General features: G+C 37.4%; 1 protein-coding gene across 8 annotated transcripts in view; it reads right to left on the reverse strand.

The window, feature by feature from the left end:
* BRD1 (bromodomain containing 1) overlaps positions 1-22095 on the reverse strand; it is a 61108-nt gene that overhangs the window by 36226 nt on the left and 2787 nt on the right. For 7 of the 8 annotated variants that reach the window (XM_041490130.1, XM_041490131.1, XM_041490128.1 and 4 more), the window contains 2 exons: positions 16446-17826; positions 4866-5022 (listed from right to left, as the gene is read on the reverse strand). In XM_041490130.1, coding sequence (XP_041346064.1) covers positions 4866-5022; positions 16446-17826 — 1538 coding nt within the window. Of the gene's footprint in view, positions 1-4865; positions 5023-16445; positions 17827-21730; positions 22080-22095 lie in introns of those variants that run through there. The other variant, XM_041490133.1, reaches the window with a different exon arrangement.

The following is a 22095-nucleotide window of genomic DNA, read 5'->3' on the forward strand; positions in this document are numbered from 1 at the left end:
GACTATTACAACTGACAGTTCTAATTTCTTTTAAAGAGTTAAACCTTTACATAGACACAAGATAATTTAACTGCTGGGGTCAGAATGGTTCAAAGTAAATTTTGACAGATAAGAGTATTAATATTTTCAATGATTTTCAATTCCTTAAAAGTCTGAGGAGACTCACTGAAATAGGAAGCCTACACTGCCACCACAGTGCCATAGCCACTCTCGTAAACCCCTTCATCTCCAAGTATAAACCTCATGCGTGGAAATGCAACCCAAGTCTTAGTTGCACCATTTTTTCAGTTCTGCTGTTTGTCAGAACCAAAATTAAACTGCCAGAAGTTGCAGGCTTGTCCTCCCTTTGCTTGGAAATATTCAGAGCCTGCTCTTTTGCCATATTTAACGGCATAATTTAATAAACTGGGGAACTGAGCCTGATGAAAGCTAAGTCAACAAATTGTACTAGTTCTAGGGTGGGTCAGGAAACTTAAATGCATCAAGAAAAAATAATGCTACAGCAGGTCTTACAGCAGTTTATTAGACACTTAAGTACTTGGCTGAACCTCAAGGTGCAGTTGCACTCAAATAAAATAAAAATATTTTACCTGAATCAGTTGTTTTATCAATTTAATTCCATATAATAGGCACATACTTGTCAATCTGCAGATGTGACCCAAAGTACCACAAGCACCCTGCCTCCCTTTTTTTTCTGCACGCATACACTACCTTTCTGAATGGCACTGTGGTTTGGAGATTAATAGCAAGCCTCCAATATTTTGACACTTCTATGCAAAGAAATGCTGGCAGACAGTTTACAGCTTAATAGCGAAGATAACTCTCCTTTGCCCTAACCTATTTATTATCTGACATACAACATATACTTTAATTAGATTAAAAGGTCCATGAAAGTTGAAGAGAGCATGATGCACTGGTTTCCAACAACTAACCAGCAAAAACTTAAGATACAAAGAGTTCCTTTCAAATTTTTTAGCTTTCTGACATAGAAAGTTTCTATCAACTTTCTCGTAAGGAAGTTCTTCTTCTTCCTTCTTTTTACAACTGTCCTGACAACCACCAAGTTTCATTTGGCTGATGACACAAAAAAAATTTATACAGACATTCTCGTTTGGAGAGGGACTCTTCATCAGGAACTGTACTGATAGTTCAAGGAGCAATGAGTTAAAACTAAAAGGGCAATTTAGATTAGATATTAGGAGGAAATTCTTGACTGTGAGGGTGGTGAGACACTGGAACAGATTGCCCAGAGAAGCTGTTAATGCCCCATCCCCAACAGTGTTCAAGGTCAGGCTAGGTGGGGCATTGAGTAACCTGGCCTAGTGGAAGCTGCCCCTGCCCATGGCAGCGGGGTGAGAACTAGATGATCTTTAAGGACTCTTCCACTCTAAACCATTCTGTGAGTCTATGATTTTCCAGTGGACTAAGTTCTTGCTGAATACAGTATTACCTAGAAATATTACCTAGTATTAAGTATTACCTAGAATAATTATTACCTAGAATATTACTTATTTGTTAATACTGAGGGAAGAGGAAAACACTTTTAAGTCTACACAAAGAACATGCAGCAGCTAAGAACTTGTCTCAACATTAGTAGGCTACCAATGTCTCCATACCAGCAGGATTACTGTCAGTGTAGCACCATACCCCTCCTCATGCTGCATGTGAATGTGTGAGAACAGCCTCACTCCTTAGAGAGACTGTAACTTAATACAAACAAAAATAGAATGACAGTGATGAAAGTGGACCTTGAGCAATACAATTCGTTTTATTAGCATGCTCTGCTGGACTTGCATGGCAATCAGACAAAACCATTTAGTGGTTGCAACTTGTGTTCTTAATGAAATCTTCAGTGCAGGTGTGACCTTAAGTCATCAGCTCGTTCTCTTTAAAGCCTCTAAGTGTAAAGCCACTTAAACGTTAGTAAACTAACGTCACTACAGCAGCATCAAGCTTCTACACTTATATTTCATGCTGTATTTTCATTCAAGCATTCTTAAAGTTCAAGGGAAAAAACTAAAATAATGAGGATGTAAATTTCTTAGAGTATTCCAATACCATTCCTTAATTTCTCTAGGTGGAAGGAGAAGTGAAAGCATAAACCATTCTCTTACAGAGTTCCTTGTTCCTGCAAATAGTGAGGCAGTCCAGGTCATTTAGCCTGGTTTAGAACTCTTAGATCTTCAAAACCACACCATAACTAAACTCTGAAACACATTTATTAGGCAGTAAGTCTACATCATGAAGGCCCTTTGCCAAATTTGTTCTAGTAACCAAACAGAGAGGGATCAAAACCACTTTCTACCATACATTCTTAAACCATTTTCAGGGTTTTGGTTCATTATTATAGCACTTCTTTTCCGTTTAAATAACAATTTTAAAAAACCCTGAATCTTATTACATCACTGTTTATATTTGATTAACTGAAAAAATCTATGTAGGTTTCTTGATATTCTGACCCCCTCACATAAAATAAAAAGAATTTTCCCATCTGGACTGAAATGAACAAAATAATCATACCTATCTAAAAATTTTTAAGGTGCTCTCACAACAGATTGTTGTTTATTGTCTTGATTACAAATTGGTTTATACTTGGGAGTAACAAAATACATTCATTGCCTTGCAGTTATGACTGCTTTAATAAATAGCTATTGAAAGTGCACTGAAAAAGACACAATGTCATACACAGGACACTTGCTACTCACTGAAAAGCACTAACCACACATTTTTCATCAACAGACTCATTTATTACTCAGCTCACCTTGAAACTAGATTTTACTTTTCAAAACAACAAACTTTTCAACACACCAATATAAATAGCTTCCAATTTATTTAGAATATATTATTTCCTTATTTAAGAATCATTCTCAAATTAGAAAATAAAGAACTACTGTTTGTACTGAAGTGTAAACAGGCAACTGAATTTTAAAATGCCCATATTAAAGGCCTATTTTATTTTAATCAAACACCAATTACAATAATTGATTTATTTGGATAGTCATTATTTAAATGTATAGTAATGTTGCACCCTTATCATGCCATCCCAGAAGAAAACTGGCTTGTGTAATTTTTTGGACACTGACAGTGGTCTAGTTCTATACTGCCACAATAGCACCACGCTTGCTTTTAGTATTTTATAAGGACTCCAGCTCATTTGAAAAGAAGTTTATTGTCTGAACAAATTAATTTCAACTATTATTAGGTAACACTAATTAGGTACACTGCCAGGTATCACTCTTCAGAACCTCTCATGCAGAAGTAAAAGATTAATCAAACTTCAAAACGTAGTAATATAGAAACAATGAAAATAAGATAAACAAGTAGTTGATTTATATTCAAAGTTGACTTCACCTAAAAGGAGTCCATGTAAATGGAATTTGAGAATCTCAGCTATGAGGAAAGGCTGAGAGAGCTCAAACTGTTCAGCCTGGAGGATAAAAGGCTCAGGGGCAGAAATCTCACCAATACACATAAATACCTGAAGGGAGGAGGCAAGAACATAGAGTCAGGCTCCATTCAGTGGTGCCCAGTGACAGACAACACAAGAGGCAAGGGGCACAAAGTAAGAACAGACATCAGAAGACTCCTGGTTTCCTTCTAAACTGTAAGGGTGACCAAGCACTGGCACCAGCTGCCCAGAGAGGTTGTGAAGCTTCCACCCTTGGAGATAACTCAAAAGGCAACTGCACATGGTGCTGGACAACCTGTTCTAAGTGACCCTGCTTGAGCAGTGGGGTTGTATCAGATGACCTCCAGAGGTCCTTTCCAACCTCAATTATTCTGGAAATTATTAACTAGATTTTCCACAAGAAAAGCTAAAAAAATAAACACACACGAAGATGACAGATCAAATAATTAGGAAGCAGTATTGACCATGGTATTTTTTATGACTACATCAATCAATTACTTAATCAGCAAACAGAAATACAATTCTAATAAAAATAACAGTTCCACTTCAGAGGGGGAAAAAATTCAATTTAATACGAGTAAATTACTATAAAATTAATTGCTACATTTTAGAAGCTATTTTACAGGAAGTCAAGCACCAGGAGAATGGAAAGAACACACCCACCTACACATTCCATTCCATTAAAAAAGGTAACTTGGATGCAGTAAAAATTTCCACACCACGATGCTTCATAGCGTTTCAAAGTCTACATGCACGGATCCACACAATTCAGACGTTTTAATTATTTTTGAAGCTATCCAGTAACTTGAAACCAAAACAGACCACCTGGAGTTTCTGTTTTGATGTTTTTCAACAACTTATTCATAGGAATGTACAACTGAACTTATGCTTGTCTACAGTCCCACTTAACTGTGTCAAAATCAAAACCAGAAGGTGAAACATGTCTTTGAACTTCATCAACAACTTGCATTTTGTTATTACTGAACAAGGTGGGCAATACAGATCTGAATTTGAAAACTGTAAACTAGCTGTCTAACCCCTTACCCTGTTAAAATCCACATTTTTTTCAAGTGTCAAGTAAGACATCTGCTTTGCAGATTTTGATGAATTTAAAATAACTTTTATTTTTTATCTGACAGTACATTGAAGAATGAGTTCCAAAAAACTACAACACTTACCAAAGAATAATGGCATTATGATATTTGTGATGATAGTATTTTTGTCAAACATTTAAGCAAAACAGAAGAAAAAGTTGCAAATTTTTTTTTTCATCTCACATATTAAAAAGTATTAGATAATTCCCAAATGCCAAAATAGGTAATATCACGTCAGAATAGAGTAAAGAATTTATTCAGTCCTGAGTAAAAGAAGTTGTTACTTTGTGCTAGGATTCCCAGTTTATTCTTAACCAGAAAATTTCCAATTTCTGCTTATAAATAAAAAATATGTCACATACCTGTTGTGTGTTTCTTTGTGACTGTAAACTGGATTGCAGCCTTCTCAAGAGTGGAACACCATTCCTAGACAGTCTTTTAAGCAACCAGTAACTGTGCACTCGTTCAACAAAATGCTTCTTTCGCTGAATGGCCACCTGATTCATAATCTTATTTAATCTAAAACACGGAAAAACTGATATTGTATTTTTCACAGCAAAGCATAAAACATATTTATCTATGGAAGTTAAACATCACATATGAATGTATACTGTAAAACCAGAAGCAATCACTACGTTACTAACTTCTTTCAGTAAGATTCCTTCCAGTACAATTATTTCTGAGCAGTAAATTACAACCAAATACATCTGCTTGACACTGCAGGTTCTACCAAATATATTAAGATACTTTATAAAGATAAAGGGAATAAATTTTTTTGTAATCATTATTGGAAGAGCAATCCCAGATTAGGGCTGAGAATAAAGCTTTATGTGCATTTCGCATAGAATGATTTTCCTGTTGAAAATGAAATCAGATAAAAAGCTCCAAATCACTATCACAATTTTCACTATGAAAATCATCAGATCATTTGTTGCCATCTACAGAAAGATTAGTAGTTTATTTTACAGACAATACTCTTCAAACTCCTCCCATAAAAATATGCAATGAAAGCCTTGTATTACTCTATTAATATTAAATTTCTGACAAATAAACCAAATAAAAAATACAAAACACAGGAACAATTATGATTTTACCCCACATATACAAGAAAATAACCAAACACAGAAGACGTGAGGACGATGTGAACAGTTAACAAAATATTTGAACAAAATTAATCAGTATTTTCTCCAAAGCTGCTTTTCAACAAATGTAAATCCTCTTTGCATATACTTTTTTACAAATACTCAAAGTGCCTCATGAACATCACACACAACAATACTGATTCCTATTTTTCAAATAATGACAAGTTAGATAGATGACCAAGTCTCAAACATGACAGTGGCTTCTGAAAACATATTAAAAAGAAAGCTTATCTGAAACAAATCTTCAGCTGTTTGTGCCTACAGTATCTTGAAATTACGGCAAAATAGAAGTTAGAAAAAGGTAATAGTTATAGAACGAAAATATTTTCTCTTCATATGAAAATGCTGGTATTTGTAACTGGTGGCAGCCTTGTAAAATTAATGCAAGATGTTCCAAGCTACCAACCCCCGGCATTGCAAGAGATGGCTCCTTCATCTGGGGGCAGGGGTGAGCTGGAAAGAGGGCTGCATGTAGAACAGTTACAGAAAGGATAGTAACAATGAAAAAAGAAATCTGTTAATTCTTCACTCAGAACATTGCTACTACCCATAGCAAAACTCTACAATTGATAGTAGAGGGTTTATTGCATATTCTCCAAAATTTTAACACTAAACCAAGCAAATATTAACTCAAGAAGTATCTGATTTGTAGAGGAGTACCATGAGACATTTCAACAAGAATCACGATTGTATATACATACTAATGTTTTTCTACTTTTCCCCTTTTTATATTAGGGAGAAAGCAGTTTTGCAGGGAAATGGTAGAAGTTAAATAGTCAAAACACCTAAAGAAAATGTAAAGTTAGAAGTAAGCCATGGGTAAAATGGTTTTTAAGAACATCTGGGAAAACTAAATATTTTTCAGACTAACATACAAGTGAGTGTACTTTGAGTTCAAAGGTCATCTATCCCTGGGATTTTTTGGACTGTGTAAAAGGTAAGGTGCAAGAGGTCTATTCAGTGCTACTAACTATAGCTAAAGTTTTCAGTCATCACCAGGTAAATACAGAACAAACCCAGATTTTCTTTAAAATACAGCGCCATTGTGTCATTTGGTTTCTCAATTACTTTTTTTTTTAATTAATAACTAAGCTAGTTAGGCATTCTTGTAAAATACTAGGTTAATTTAAAGCTTAGATCTGCAGATGGATGGACTTCAGAGTCTCTTGTACATCTTTCATTGGAAGGCAGACACAGGCTCCACAAAGATTTACTCAATGCAGAACAGATGTGACCCTATTAAACTTCAAACAACATAATTACAATTAATTATAGAATGCAATCAAAGTCAAATAATTGTTTTCACAAATCTCTTGGAAACAGTAAAACCTGCTGAACCAAGTCAAAAAAAGCACAGCCAAATACACAACTACTTGGAAAGATCAGAGAATCATAACATGAAGAAAGGTGCCTTGGCTTCATGCCCATCAGATGTGGCAAGACTAAGCAAACATCTTCAACTACAGCTTTATGTGCATTTGCCAATTCACATAACAAACCATTCTATTCATCTATAATAGCAGAGTGTTAAAAGAAGCTCAAGAAAGATGTTCACAGAAGACACTTTCCAACTTTCAAAATATAAATAGACAGAAGGTAATTTGGAGTGCAGAGACTACTTTAAAAGTAGCTGGAAACTACTCATCTCTGCCTTCCCCTCTATATTAAACCAAGTATTTCATTTAAACAACACACATAGGTAGCAGCTGTATTCTTGTCAAAATACAGAGCTCTGAAACTCTTCACGTGGCAGTATCTACACAGCCTCTGCACTATGAACTCAGTGCTAGCAGGATGTTACACCTGCTGTTAGACTCTAACTACCCACTACCTGTACCACAGCTCTTCAGCCATCCTTTTGCTTAGTCTGATACTTCCAGGCAGACTATTACTGTCCCAAGCACCTTAAATTTTGATGGACAATACAACTATTTTGGGGAAATGAGACAACATTGCTGTAGAACCCTGTAAGATGCACAGACTGTGTACTGATTTTGAAGCTCCTGCCACTTAAATGAATTTTCCATACATTCTACTTCCCTTTTTTTTTTCTTCCCCATCAAAGATGTAATAAAAAAACCCTGAAGAATAAAAAAAAAAAAAAGGCATGTATTTCGGATAGGTGAGGGAGAGCTGTTAAAAAACTTCATCATTTTGCAATCCAGGATCTGACTTGGACATGACAGGATTAATTGCTACAGTACACTGATAAATCCCCAATGCAGAGGCAAAGCTTAGAGAACTTGGGGCACCTCCCAGAACTACAGAAAACACCTCAGCAGAGGCATTTTTTTGCTAAGGCATCTGTCCACACTAGAACTTTTTCCACTACAAGCACATCAAAAAAGAACAGCTTTCTGTATTATTTTCTAAAGGCAAGTCAAGCATATCAACTACTGAGAGAGAAAACCTTCACTTTTCTTCAACTTACCCGTTATTTAAAACATAATACATTAATAGAGGAATTCAAAAATTCTTAAAAAGGTTACTGTTCCAATGATATTCAGTGACTGCTGCTATCTAGCTGGTCTCATAAAAGAAGTGTTAGGTTTCAAGCTGATGACCACTGCAGCCTTTTGATGTTTTAGCACTAGCAGTCATACTGATTCTTGGTTTTGTTCTTTTAGAGCTACATGCCAAAACTACACAGATGACAAGAACATTTTTAAAAACTGTTTTAGTTGTGCCACAGCCAGCTGAGTGAGCCAGAACTGCTTCCTTTCTCCAGCCTCAGACCTGTAAAACACTGATGTGCACTAGAAATGGGGATATCGTACAATTCCCTGCTTGTCTTTAAACAGGCAAAGGTCCCTTTGGAAGCGAACCTTTGAAATAGCACCTACAGTCTCCTCACATGGAGAAATTGGATGGATAATCTACCCTGTAAAGGATAACACACTTAATGCACTGGTCAGTGCATTCAGAGAGCTGAGTGTGTTATCAGTCCTTGCTTCCTCACCTTTTACAGAAATGCATAAAATAAATTTTGTCAGTGTAATAGATGTGCTTTCAACATATTAGCAAATCTCACAGCTGCCTTCTTTGACTCATGACTTCTCCCAGTTTCAGTTACATATCACTGTGGCAGCTATGGCAACTGGTTACAGGGAAAAGTGAAACCAATATTTTTGGTAACCAACTGTTTGGCAGTTTAACCTCAGAAAGTGAGAGATAATCAGCCACTTTTTTATCAATTTTTACTAACCACTACACAGACCATATATGCTTTTTAATTCCACAGGTATGATTTTACCTCAAGATTCCTAAGTTTTTGAAATATAAAGGGGAGAGAATGGTTTCTTGATCAAGTATGTGATTTTTACAACATTACTATAGTAACTCAAGCACAAGGAACTCAATATGAAAATCTGTATTAATCAAACACCCAAAGGAAGATCAAATATCCATTAAAACTAAGCAGTTTTTGAACATGAATAAACCCTAGTATTTTAATTACCATACCTGTCCTGAGTCTCCAGTTTTATCAGTTTGTTATTTTGCATTGTCCTCTATCCAGCATGTCACTACTAAAGATACACACAACACAGGAAAACTGTATTATATCCTGTAAAATTTCACTCAGTATCACTAACATACCAGTTTCTCTTGACCTATGCTAATACCCATTAACAATCAAATTATGTTCCACTTTACAGAGCAAATAAAATATCCTTCTTTTCCCACACAAAGATTGCCGACATGTTTAAAAACCTGTCAGAACAAAATGTTAAAAAAATTATTGAACAAATTACAACAAAGTAAACTGAGTTTCCAGAACACTTGAATTTTCAAGCCTCATTCAGCAAAGTTGCACAAAATGTACTGAGACTTGTAGGAAGCAGGAAAGACACAAGACTTCTCTATAGATAATTATAGTAATTCCAATGACACTTACTGGAAGACAATTAGCATAAAACCAAAATGAAAAGCTGTGGAAGAATTTATTTGGGGAATTGGAATTAATTCTGGAGCCTTACCAACTTTTCCTCCTAGCTCCGTATCAAAAAATTTCAGTTTTTGAAGACCAGAATGCCCACCTGGACAGATGAAACTCTCTCTACTCTTCTCATGGAAACCTGTGGCAGCAGCTGCTTATCGAAGTGTTTGTAAAACTTGTCTTTCAATAGACTTTTTTTTTAAACAGTGAAAAGCCACAACTTTGTTATTCTATTCGTCAATAAAAGATAAAACATACTATATGATTTATTAACTTAAAAATAAAAAAAACCCTCAACTGTTCTGACCAACTTGAAAGACAACACAGGCAAATGAGTAACTACATAAAAATCAGAATCCATCTGCATGTCTTTATTTCCTTTTGAAAAAAGATAACATTCCTTTAGTATCAAGCAGAAGTAAGCTAGATGCCTAACAAAGTGCACATCAAATCCTGAAAAGGCTAAAAAATATTTCATTTAAATCTCTGCAACGCAAGTCTGCAGAATCCACATGCAAGAAATATACACTTTCTTAATTAGAACTACTTTGCAGGTTTTATTCCTTTTGGACTGTTATGCTTTAGAAGTCTAGCTACTGAATTTGCCTCTCCTAGGCTGAAAGTCTAGCAGTATATATTTAATCTACAGATACATCTTCTGAAGCCTGAAAGTCTCTTCAGGTTCCTATTCTTTATTCAACATTTACTGGTATTTAAATAGTATTTGATTTTGAATGCACGTAGGAAGCACTTTTTCTTGCTTACATGTCTGTGAACCCCCTATTTTTCTATTTGAGCAAGCAGCTTGTAAAATTTTGCTCGGACAGGAAAAAGTAGAACAGTGAACTGAAGAGGTAAGGAAACATTGTTATTTCAGTTAATTCTGTTACCTTCTTCCTATTTAACAACTAGAGTTTGTGATATTCCAAAACTTTGGATAAGGAAAAAAAACCTAAAACAAAAAATAATATGAAACACTAAAACCAAACACCTCTCAAAGAATGAAAACCTCCCACCCTGTCACACTGGAAAAATCTCTTCACAGAAAAACTCTATGTGCAGATTTACCTCTGCCAGTTCCTATACATATATAATGACCACTCATGATTTTGAAATCCAGTATCAAAAGGCTAAATTCACATCAGATGTATTACATTCTGATCTGTAATAAGAGGAAAGCTCAGTATTTATCCTCTAATTTTTTGTGCACTCTGTAACTTGATGATTGAATAAAAAAACTGCCAGGAGACAGTTCTTCAGACAATGCATTCTTTAGATGTTTTGCTATGGTACAAATCACAACATCCTCTATTTGCCAAAAAAAAAAAAAAAAAAAAAATTGATGGAAGTTCACATAACTGGTGAAACTCAGAAGTTCTGAAAAACAAAATCACATAAATCTTGGTCTTCATAACTGCATTACCACACATACAATCACTGTGGACCAAAGCCCTTAGAAAGCACATAGAATATTAATGATAAGCCTTACAAATGTAATGTATTAATTTGTTTTAAGCTTACTGGCCTTGTACACATAAAATAAACAAAAGAAAAAATGTATTATTTTTACTCAAAATCTACTTTTACAATTTACTAAATGAGTTACACTTCTTTGAACACATTAATTAATCCTTATTTAATAAGCCAACCAGTGTCAAGATGAACTAGCTTCAAAATAATGCTCTAAAGTTACCTTTACTTTTTTTAAATACTGCTGAGGCAAAACCAGTGAACATCACAGTAGCTTTTTTAATTTAGGGAAAATTATTTTTTTTATTTAAGCAAAAAGATCAGGACGACATCACCAGTAGTTTCTATACGTAACAGAAAGGTTTCAAAGTCAATGCGACAAGATAAGAAACATCAGCAGTTGAAGACTTGTGGCATTCCCCTCAGGTGATTCTATGATCCAGGTATCATAGTCACAAGGCACACCTATATCATGCTCCCCTGGAACTAAAATAAGCATTTTCACATGATTCTGTAAATTATACATACATGTATACTGCAGGATAAAGAGCTAACAGACATTGGTCTGGATTTATTCAGCTTCCAAGTTCTTTGCAATGCTGGCCCCAGCAGTATTTTTCAATAGCTTTTTTTTATGCTGAATTTTAAGCCACATTTCTTCTTCTTTCCCCCCACCTTGAAAACTTTCTGAATGTATTAAAAAAAAAAGAGTACCCTAAAAAAATCTCCACAAGAAATCCACGAGCTACATATATGAATAAGAAGCATTATCTGTGAATGCAGACTAACAGTATCTTGAAGGCTTTGTTAATGCTCCTTTTCCCTTATACTGCATTTCAACACTTTCTGTTTATTTATTATTTATTTTTCCGGTCCATATTTCCTTTAAGGGACAATCCATATTCCTGTGTTAAGATAACAAGACTACATTTAATTACTTGGTAAGAAAGTTCAGGATAGTGCAACTGGGTAAATTATAAACCAAAAGAAAATACTGATTTTGCCTTGAGACACAGTAACAGAAATCCAGCTTACTACCAAGCACAGTATTCCTCCTAATAAAACCAAAGATCGACTTAAAGAAATCAGTTAAGGTGGGGCACATAAATGCTGATCTGTCAGAAGAGCGGAAGATGTTTCTGTAAGAGTCTCAGCAATTTTTGCTCTCAGTTGTCAGCTATTACTTACCTTACTTTCATAATAATCTTTAAATTCTCTTTTAACATTAATGATGCAACACACCTCATGAAACAACAATGTTCCTACTTCTAATACAAGTGGGGCTTTTTTACTTATTCTTTGCTTTCTATACCAGGATTGCATTTCAAATGTTTTCTTCACTTTAGACATAGCAAACATGCCATGTTTGCAGAAAGAGAAACTAAAGATGAAAGCAAATATTTATATGCTTTTAATGCCAGCTTCCATTTAAGCAGTACTTCCATATAGCAGTACTTGCACGAATGGCATTTTAATAAAGCAGATTAGATTGTATCTCAGTGTATACTTTTAAAACACTGAAGATTAAATATTTCATATCACATTCTATTTCTCTCCAAGTATATAGCTACAATATTGTAGTTTCACAGCATTTTAAAATAACGTGAATATTGACACTGGCTAACAAGCAAACATTTTTAAAATGCCTCTTTTGACAAATAAGATCAAGAGGTTACACAAAACCAATGCTATTTGTACTAGAGAATCAAGCACTCAAGAAAAAACATGTCGTTTCCCAGCTAACATTGTAACACTTCTTCTGCACATACCCATCCTGCTTGCTGAATAAGGTAATAGTTATAAAAGACAAGGATGAGCAGCAGCAGATTAAAAAAAAAAAGGGAATCTCTCCACTAAGCAAAATTCAACCATTACACATCCCTAGTGGCATATATTATACTTCAAGAACAAATTTGCCATTTTTTTCACCTAAACTAGCTGGTGGCAGTGGGAGGCTACTTTCTGACTACCATTTGGCAAGAGGAACAGGTACTGTTCATCCCTCCCTCTTCTCACTACACGGCACAGCTGCTCTGGCACGTCCCAGGAACACAACTTTTAGATGATCCTCATTTCTACCTTTAAACAATCAAAAAACCCAAAAAACAGACAAACAAAAAAGCCCACCAAAAACAGGCAAAAATTGATCACAGAGTCAGTGCAAGGTAACTGTCAGAAAGAAGCAGCTAGATTTAGACTGCCAAGACAACCCTAAAAGTTAGGATTTTGTAACTTGAAAATTCTGGACCTGCAGTCTAAACAAATTCCTTCTGGTATTTTTTTTTTTTGGGGGGGGGGGGGAAACCCAAAAAACAGACAAACAAAAAAGCCCACCAAAAACAGGCAAACAAAAAAAAGCTAATACTTATGAACAGTACAGTGTAAGCCACCACATTCAAGAGTTTGGTATTTCAGTAAGAACTGAATGGAATTTTCAAGTAAAGAAACAACACATCTCTGTAGTCAGGTCTGACATACATCCTCCAGGCATAAGAGTTCCCTGGTAGTCCCATACATTATTACAAGTGCAAGCAAGTTACAAGTCAGCATTGACAGCACTGAAAACTGAAACCATCTTAAGGCTCTAAGATGAACTACTGTACCTTTGGAAGTAGATACTCAGGTATAGACTTTCCAAAATACCTAGGCAACAGGACAGATATAGGCCCAGCATTAAAAATAAATTACAAAAAAAGAGGAAAAAAATGAAGTGGGAGAGGTAAGCACTTATCTCTTATCATCAATGGATCAATGGTTAGCAACTTTGTATCTGCACCCCTAAATCAGTCATTCACAGATTAAAGTCTGAGAGATCATACAATTAGATTATAAATGACCTAGAGAATGACACTATATATAAAATATAACTGCAAAAAATTTAAGAGTATGACATCTGTGTAAGAAATTCTGGTCGAAGTAATTTAAGGCAGCAGCACAGAAACCCGACCTAGGTAAGCTGATCCAGAAATTCATAAGCTACAAAAGCTGTGTAGAAATTATGAAGTATACTGTTCCACACCCAATCTTTTTAAAAAATGCTGAACATTAGGATAATTGCTTTGGAAAATAGAATTATTAAAAACCGTGTTACTAAAATGTTCAGTCGTTCATATACTCTCACTATCCAGAAAAGGATACAAATCCTTCTCCTTAAACTGAACATAAACTGCAAGATGGTTTTCCTCAAGCTTCACCAGATGTACTCAGGGGCTGCATCCAGCACGTACTTTCCTTCACTATGATCTTCATATTTGTACACTCTTCCAACTACCAACTCTGAAGAGCCAGCAATATGTTGAGGAGGCGTACAGCCTAGGAATTAAGAAAGCAATCCAAACCAAGCATCTCCACGAGTGCCTCAATTTCCAGAGATGTTGAAAACATATTAAAATCAAATTCTTCAGGTAAAAAAAGCACTAGTGTTTAAACACTGAGTGTATATATTTATTCTCTAGTAACTTAAATAGCTTATTTGCTCTTCCTCAAGGCTTCTGAAAAATCATGCTTCAGCTCCAAGGGATAAAGAGTATTTAAAAAACAGATTAAAGAATAATATAAATGAAGACTACTGTGAAATGATCCAAGTAATTTTTTTAATACTTTATGGGTATGTACTTAATTCCTACAGAAACACAAGAGTGTTTCCTAAACAGACAAAAATTGAAGAAAAGCCAAAGAAAACTTGACAACTTTGGTTCTAAAACTAGAGATTTGGGTCTGCAGTGTAATCCCTTTTCCTTTTAATGTGCCCATTTGTTTCACTTTTAATTCAGAGATCAGTTTTCTAGGACTGAACATGTTCACGTTACAAAGAGTACCTAAGCAAGGGTTTCCCTCAGCCAAAGACAAACAATTTATAATAAAGCTCAGCTTTAAAATACCTTTGAACTGTACACTTTTTATACTTATGACATACAGTATAGGAACTGTACTTGTTTCTAGAAATATGAAGAGATGCATAAATAGAAGAATGATGAATTTCTCTGCAGTCTTGAAAAGAAAGTCAATCATTAACATGAAAAAAAAAAGAATAAAATGTCTTTGTATTTTTGCTCCTGGAATCTAATGACTATTTTTAAAAAAGCCATCTGATGATAGCATCTTTTTAGAGTCTGTTTTTTTTAAAAGTGGCCAGTGGAACGAGCTGCCAGAGGCACAACTAAGAACATACTTTCTAATCCTCAACTCTTAGTTCATGTTCTTTCTTACCGTGTCCCAAAAAAAGCAAAACAAAAAAACACTACACTACCAATTGGGATTGTCCTAATTAAGAGAAAGCCAAATTATTACACCAATTTCCCCCTTCCATGGGCAGTAGTTCCTGTTTAAACAGCAGTATTAGTTGCCTATTGTCAACTAAAGCTTTTCTGCAGTGCATCACAAAACAAAAACACCATTTTACCAAGCCAACCCTAACATAGAACAGAGCAATCAATCTGATGTTTGTAATCATCGCAGGGGAGCTGAAGGCTGTTTATCAAAGTCAGTCAATAAGTAGCTTCTTACATTAACAAAACTTATTATGAAAGAACTGCAGTCCCTAAACATGTATTTATTTAGATTAATTTAGCCAGCTTTAATTGCTCCCTACCTGAGACTTGGGAGTCAGCTATTTAAAAGGCATGGTATTATATTAAAAGCCCTCACTCCTGAGCATTTAGAGTCTGGTCACAGGACAGGAAATAAGCCTGTTTGAGAAACTGGTGCCTGTTTGAGAAACCTTTCAAACTACTGCTCTTAAATTAGTAGGAATTTAATTCAAGAGGTAAACAAATATACTGGTGCTGTAAACACACAAACATAAATTTCAGAAACACTTAAGAAGTTATTCTGCTATACAAGGAAAACCCTTGAAGGTTTTTTGTAAAACTGACATAGATATTACACTACAAGTTTATTCTTAATTTATGTGAGATGAACAAGATTCAAACATCCATACACAATTGTAATTTTCATTTTGGATCTCTTAAAATTAGAAAGAGAAGCTCAGAATCCAAAATTGCAAATAAAGTTAACTTTGAGCTTGGCTTTTTTTCTTTAATATGAAGATCAACTGCATCTACTATTCTGAATTCAGCGGTTAATTCTTAGAAGTACAGTGAATGACAAGTGAACACACAATGTAACTTAGTGTGACAGAAAAAAACCAAACCAAACGTTCTGAGGACAAGACAAATCACTTGATCACTTAGTAATTTCTCTGAGGAAGTTACTGCATTTTTAATGCAACTCCACAGAAGCACAATGTACATAATTAACAGCAGCTCCCTCAAAAAGGCCTTTAAAGAAAGCACATAAAAAACGTACAAAAACGTCAAGGTGGCATTTAAAAGCACTTGTTGAAAATTAAATCGATTAAATAAAGGTTTCTCGTATTTTGATGGCTTGCTTACCTCTGGGGGGGAATATAAGGAGCAGATACTGTTGGCATAACTGTACAGGGTTCAACCACTGTTTTCTTGGCTTTTTTTGTCTTTTTCCTGATTTTTGATGTAGACCTAGCAGTTCTGACTGATCCCTCCTTTCTACAAACACCGTTTTTGATTTCAGCTTCTCCATAAATATTGAGCGGTCTCCGTGTGCAACCTGGTGGAGTATGTACATCGCAATAGGCAGTCTTTTTCACAGAGAACGTTGTTCCACTGCCAGTTAGTTCTTTCACAGGTTCCATTTTCATATACAGACCAGCTTTTTGAGCACACGTTACATGGAATGCAGTATAGCAGTTTGCTTTGTGGCACTGGATGCAGGCACCAACACCTTTCTGTTTACAGAGGTAGCATGTTAACTTCCATCTGGCTGGGGGAATGTTCCTGACACCATCAATTGGCTCAATAAAAACCGTATTGGCAAATCCAACTTCTGGAATCCACAGAGCACACACCACGTGTCCCCAACGATCATCATCTGTCTTTTTAAAGGCACCTCCCTTGTTTGGGCACAGGACACAGTCTACAGGCCGAGAGCGGGACTGCAAACAGTGTCTGCAGAGCCACTGGCCCTCAGGTATATATGGCACCCCATAGCATTCCTGATGTACTGCTAAATTACACATATCACAAAACAGGATCACATTGCTGTTCTGACATTCACCATCCATGCATATACAACACACTGCATCTTCATCAATTAAAGACTGATGATCACCCTGTTTTTGGTTCTCACAATAAGACTCTTTTTCAAACCTATCCATAAGGAATTCAAACATATTTTGGGAAACAACTGACACTCCATCACTTTTCCGCTTATCATTGATCAATTCTAACCATGCATAATCTTCTTCATCCATGTCATACTCAACTTCGTTATCAAGTTCTTCTGCTGACTTCTCAATGAATTTGTAATAAATTGGAGGTCTCCGAGGAGCTGAAGGGGGACTGTATTCAACAATCCGTACTTTTGGTTCTGGAAGAGGAGCTGTTGTAGCAGGTATACCATGTGAGCTTGGAAGAGCTTCATTTTTCTTTTTCACTTTGTTATTTTTATGGCGTTTGCTTCTTAGACAAACCGGTGGTCTTTCACTATTTTCTTTATTGCTGTTGCATTCACTCATTTCCTGGGCAGTAAGATCATCTTCTAATATAATTTCTAAAGGATCAAAGATACTGATCCTATGCAGGCGACCTTCAATTTCTATTTCAACCATCCTTTGAGCTTGAGCATATGTCAAGGTTTCTCGTGTCGGGGAGTGCTTAATACTGCATGGGGAAGAAGAATGCCTTGCTGCCGATACTCGATGGCATCTTCCTTTTCTCCTCATTTGGTAATGTTTACCTAAAATTAGAGCAACAGTTAATACTATGAACTTCAAATAATCATATTAAAATATTAGTTTTACTGTAGTAAGGGAAAAAACTTTCAGTTCTGCAGCCCTCTATGCATATATTTAACTAAAAGTAAACAAACCCAAAATCCTGTCACTCTTACTCAACAGGACTGCTCAGTCTTGTACAAGTTTAACCTGAAGATCAATAGATCTTCTAAATAACAGCTTCCCTGAGTAAACAGAGCTATACAAAATCCTTGCTAGAAACCCTCTAGAAGCACTGTTGGCAAGACCACTGCATGAGAACAAAAACATTTCAGATGTGTCACAGACTAAAAAAAAAAGCCTTTGTTACCTTGTAAGAAAACCTTTAATAGAATACTTAACAACTTAGGGGTGCCTGCAGTTTGAAAATTTTTGCAACAACTACAGATTATGTCCTCTAGACCTCTCTTCAAAAGAACTAATGCAATTGTGAAAGAAAAATGAGTTTTCTCTGAATTTTTTTTCCAGTGCAATTTGAAACACTGATGTTATCAACTCAACTACTATGGCTATATTTAAAAGCTAGAAAAGCACACATACTTCCACATTTGGCAAGTGGGCAGTTTGACAGCCCTATACTTTTTTTTACTTTCCTCAATCCTTAGTGAGCCCATTATTCTTCACAACATGACAAGAAGATGACAGAACTCTTAGTGCCCAATATGGTGCAGTATGGACTGCAACTAGTAAATATTTCACCTGTAAAGCAGATTTGACTTCGGGCCAAAACATGTTCCCTGCTTTTAAGTACACACAGTCTTCTCCTTCAACAGATTCTTCAGGAGCTGTTCTCAAACCAACTGCTGATAGATAAAAATCTTCCTGTTTACAAACCCAGTCCTAAGCTCTTTAAAACAATTTTTAAGTTTACAACCTACTGCAAAAAATCACATACCATGCAAGAAGATAGCTTTCTCCTCCCGCCCCCTTCCAAAGCCCCATGACTAGGATGGTTACAAAACTTCTAAGTTAAAAGCTTCCATACATACTCATGCCTTTTGACATCTTCACACTGGGTGAGGTTTTCTCCTATAAGGGTTGAAAATATTATAAACCTGACTGACATTGTCAAGTCTAAAATTCTATTCCACTCCTTTCTTCTTCCCAATAAATCATTAATAAATAGCATCATTCAACCTCAGATATAAAAAACCCTTGATCTTTAGTTACTGCCTAAAGTATTACTAGGGCCTCACCATTTCAACTCTGCATTTTGAGTCAGGACTGCTCACTATATCACAAATAGTGTTAACACGTATTGCCAAAAATAGCAGACAAATCGAGAAATCAAAACACAACTGCTGCGAAAGACCAATATCTCTATTTCGGGAAGAAAACAGCAAGCACTGAACTACTAACTACATTATTTACTCCATGCTGCTTGCCTTTTGCTCAAGTCTATGATGCCAATTCCTAAAAGCCTCAAAGTACTGCAGGAACCCCTTTCACAGGAAGACTACTAGATCACTTAGGCAACTTAGCCTAAGACTAGTTCCCAAAAGGCTCTGATCTATCTGCTCTCACAAACAGACTGTTTTCATAATCTAAGCTAGTTTTATTATTCATGCAAGAATTGTGCTTCTCATAAATCTGACTTTTACACAACTCATTCTTAACCCTTATTACTAGTTTCTATACCATACAGCCAGACAACAGTCAGTGTTTAATCCTGACAGATCTCTGTTCTGCTCTTTATAAACAACAGAAGATTTAACAATAATAATAATTTAATAATCAAATTCTGTAAAACAACACAGGATTTGATCATACTAGTTTCTTAACTGCAGAAAACAGTTTAAACAACTAATACTGCTAAAGAAGGTCCAACCATTAAAACATACCAGTAATTTAACCAAACCTAAAATTACTTCCCAGTTTCAATACCAATTTAGTAATTCAGAAGCCCAAATGTATTACAATGTCCCTGATTTGTTAATGTGAACAAGTAATGATGGATTCTTCAGCTAAAACACACTGATGTGTCCATGTACAGCAACTTATTACAGACCAGAATAGACTCAATTTACTTGTCAATCAAGAAACAAGGTTTACAGCATGTTTACCCTGTATAATTGCATTTCAATTCTGTCTAGATGCAAAAGCCTGCTTTGGTATTTTAAATGCCCCTTCCTACATTTTAGCTGGTTGTGTATCTGTTCGTAGTGGCTCCTGTGGTTAGAGACTGTTTCAAAAAAAATACAGAGGGATGGATGAGAGGTGACCTTCAGAAATCAAAAACATGTGTAACTTGTCCACACTACCTTAGCCCAGTGCCACAGAAAAACGCATTAATGCTATGTTTCCAAGCTCTCCGCCCCCCCTCTGTTCCCAAGATTCTCAAGTATGGCTTCAGGCAGGATTTAAAAATAGGAAGAAAATACTCAAAAGCACAAGATCTTTAATCTTGCTTAAAGATTTAGGACCGCTGTTGCAAAAGTAAAACTAACTGTACGAACCAGACTGAGCTAACACCTAACTATACTGTAATACTCAACAGTAAATACAGCTGACTTAGGAAGAAAGTTACAGTCTCAAACACAGAATGGATACCCTACAAATACAATGTAATGCATACAGAATCGAAACTGGTAGTACTCAGGCCGAATTTCATGCAAATTTAGTGTGAATAACTTAAATGCCCTAGAGGCCAAAGCAGTGTTTTGTTTCTCCCAAATTCTTCTGTTTGCAAATGTTCTATAAATACTCCGGATGAAGACCAGAGTTCTGCATAGCAAATTCATGACCCACAACTGGTTTGCTTTTCCTACACAATTATCAGCTGGCATTTTCCCCTCCTACCCCAGCCCCCCTTCCCAGTATCCTGTAGATCAACAGGAACAAGGACCAAGATGTAAATTTGAAGCGTAAACTAATACAAGTTTCCATTCAATGACGACAAAGATACTGCACTAACCGCACACAAAATTATTTTAATGCACTTCTGTTAGCACTGTCCTGCCCTCAAAGACTGTGGGATATAAACCAGGGAAGTTATCCACAGCTCTCATCTCCTAAAGTTGCATCAGCTATTTGGGAAGGAAATCACCAGCAGACGCTTTTCCTTCCCATAAATACGTTGAGATAGAAAGCTATTTATCAAGGTGTAGGATAGCTAAAACTAACACGAAAAGTACAGTGCCATGCACTTCTAAATTACAATCACTGCCCTAGTTACCTTCCTCCTCCCCTTCAAATAAACTGTCTTCAGTCCCTGGATCCCTGCTCAACGGACTAGGAAATTCCACTCTCAATGTACTTTCATGTAGACCATTAAAAAGAGAAAGACACAGGAATGCCACAAGAATACTCTTTAGCCCTAGACAATGAGGGAGGGTAAGCAAACAGTGCTTACACGCACACTGGGTGAACATCACCCGCCGCTTCAGCCGCGCAGCAGGAGCGATTCCCCGGGGCACGGCCCAGAGCGGGGGCTCACGGAGCCCAGCGAACGTGCGCGGGCACGGCCCAGACACGCGGGACCACCAGAGCCGTTCTCTCCCGTACCGGCGGAAAAAAGCGCACCGACGCCAGATCCCGCAGCCATCCCGGAATCCTGCCTCCCGCGCGCGGCTGCCCACGCCCCCGGGCCCGCCCTCGCCGGTGCCGCGCCAACACTTCCTGCCCACGCCCAGGGAGCCTCCAACGCGCTCGCTCCCCTCCCGCCGATGGTTCCTGCCCGGCGCGGCGCTCCCCCCTCCCGGCCCCCGGCAGGATGGTTCCTGCCCGGGCCCATCATCTCCAGCCCTTCCCAACAGTCACTCCCTCCCCGCCGCGAAAATACTCGGCCCACAAATATGGCGGCTGACAAAACAGCTCCAGCGGCGCCCTCCCTCCCTCCCCCAGACCGCCGCGCTCGCCTCGCCTCACGCTGTGGGAGCCGCCGAGGAGCGGCTGACAGACCTCCCGCTCCGCCGCTGCGGCCGACGCTCGGCCGGGTTAATGGCGGAGGCCCCGCCGGTGCTGCCGCCTGGCCCCGCGTCCGGCAGCCGCGGGCGGCCGAGCGGGCGCTACGAGGGCCGCGCTGCCCGCGGCGGTCACCCGGCGCTGGGTGCGGGGCTGCTGCTGCCGCCGGGCGCGGCGCATTCGTGAGGCGCGGTGCGCGTCGCCGTCCGGCTGCGGGCTCGGCGCTCGGCTCCCGGGGCTGAGCGGCTCCCCTCCCCCCGCGGCACAAACAATGCGGCTTCACCACAGCGCTGCGCCGACGGGGGGGAGGAGAGGCGGGCGGGGAGGGA

Source organism: Pyrgilauda ruficollis, unplaced genomic scaffold, assembly GCF_017590135.1.
Source record: "Pyrgilauda ruficollis isolate IOZ18807 unplaced genomic scaffold, ASM1759013v1 scaffold99, whole genome shotgun sequence".
Lineage (NCBI taxonomy): Eukaryota > Metazoa > Chordata > Aves > Passeriformes > Passeridae > Pyrgilauda > Pyrgilauda ruficollis.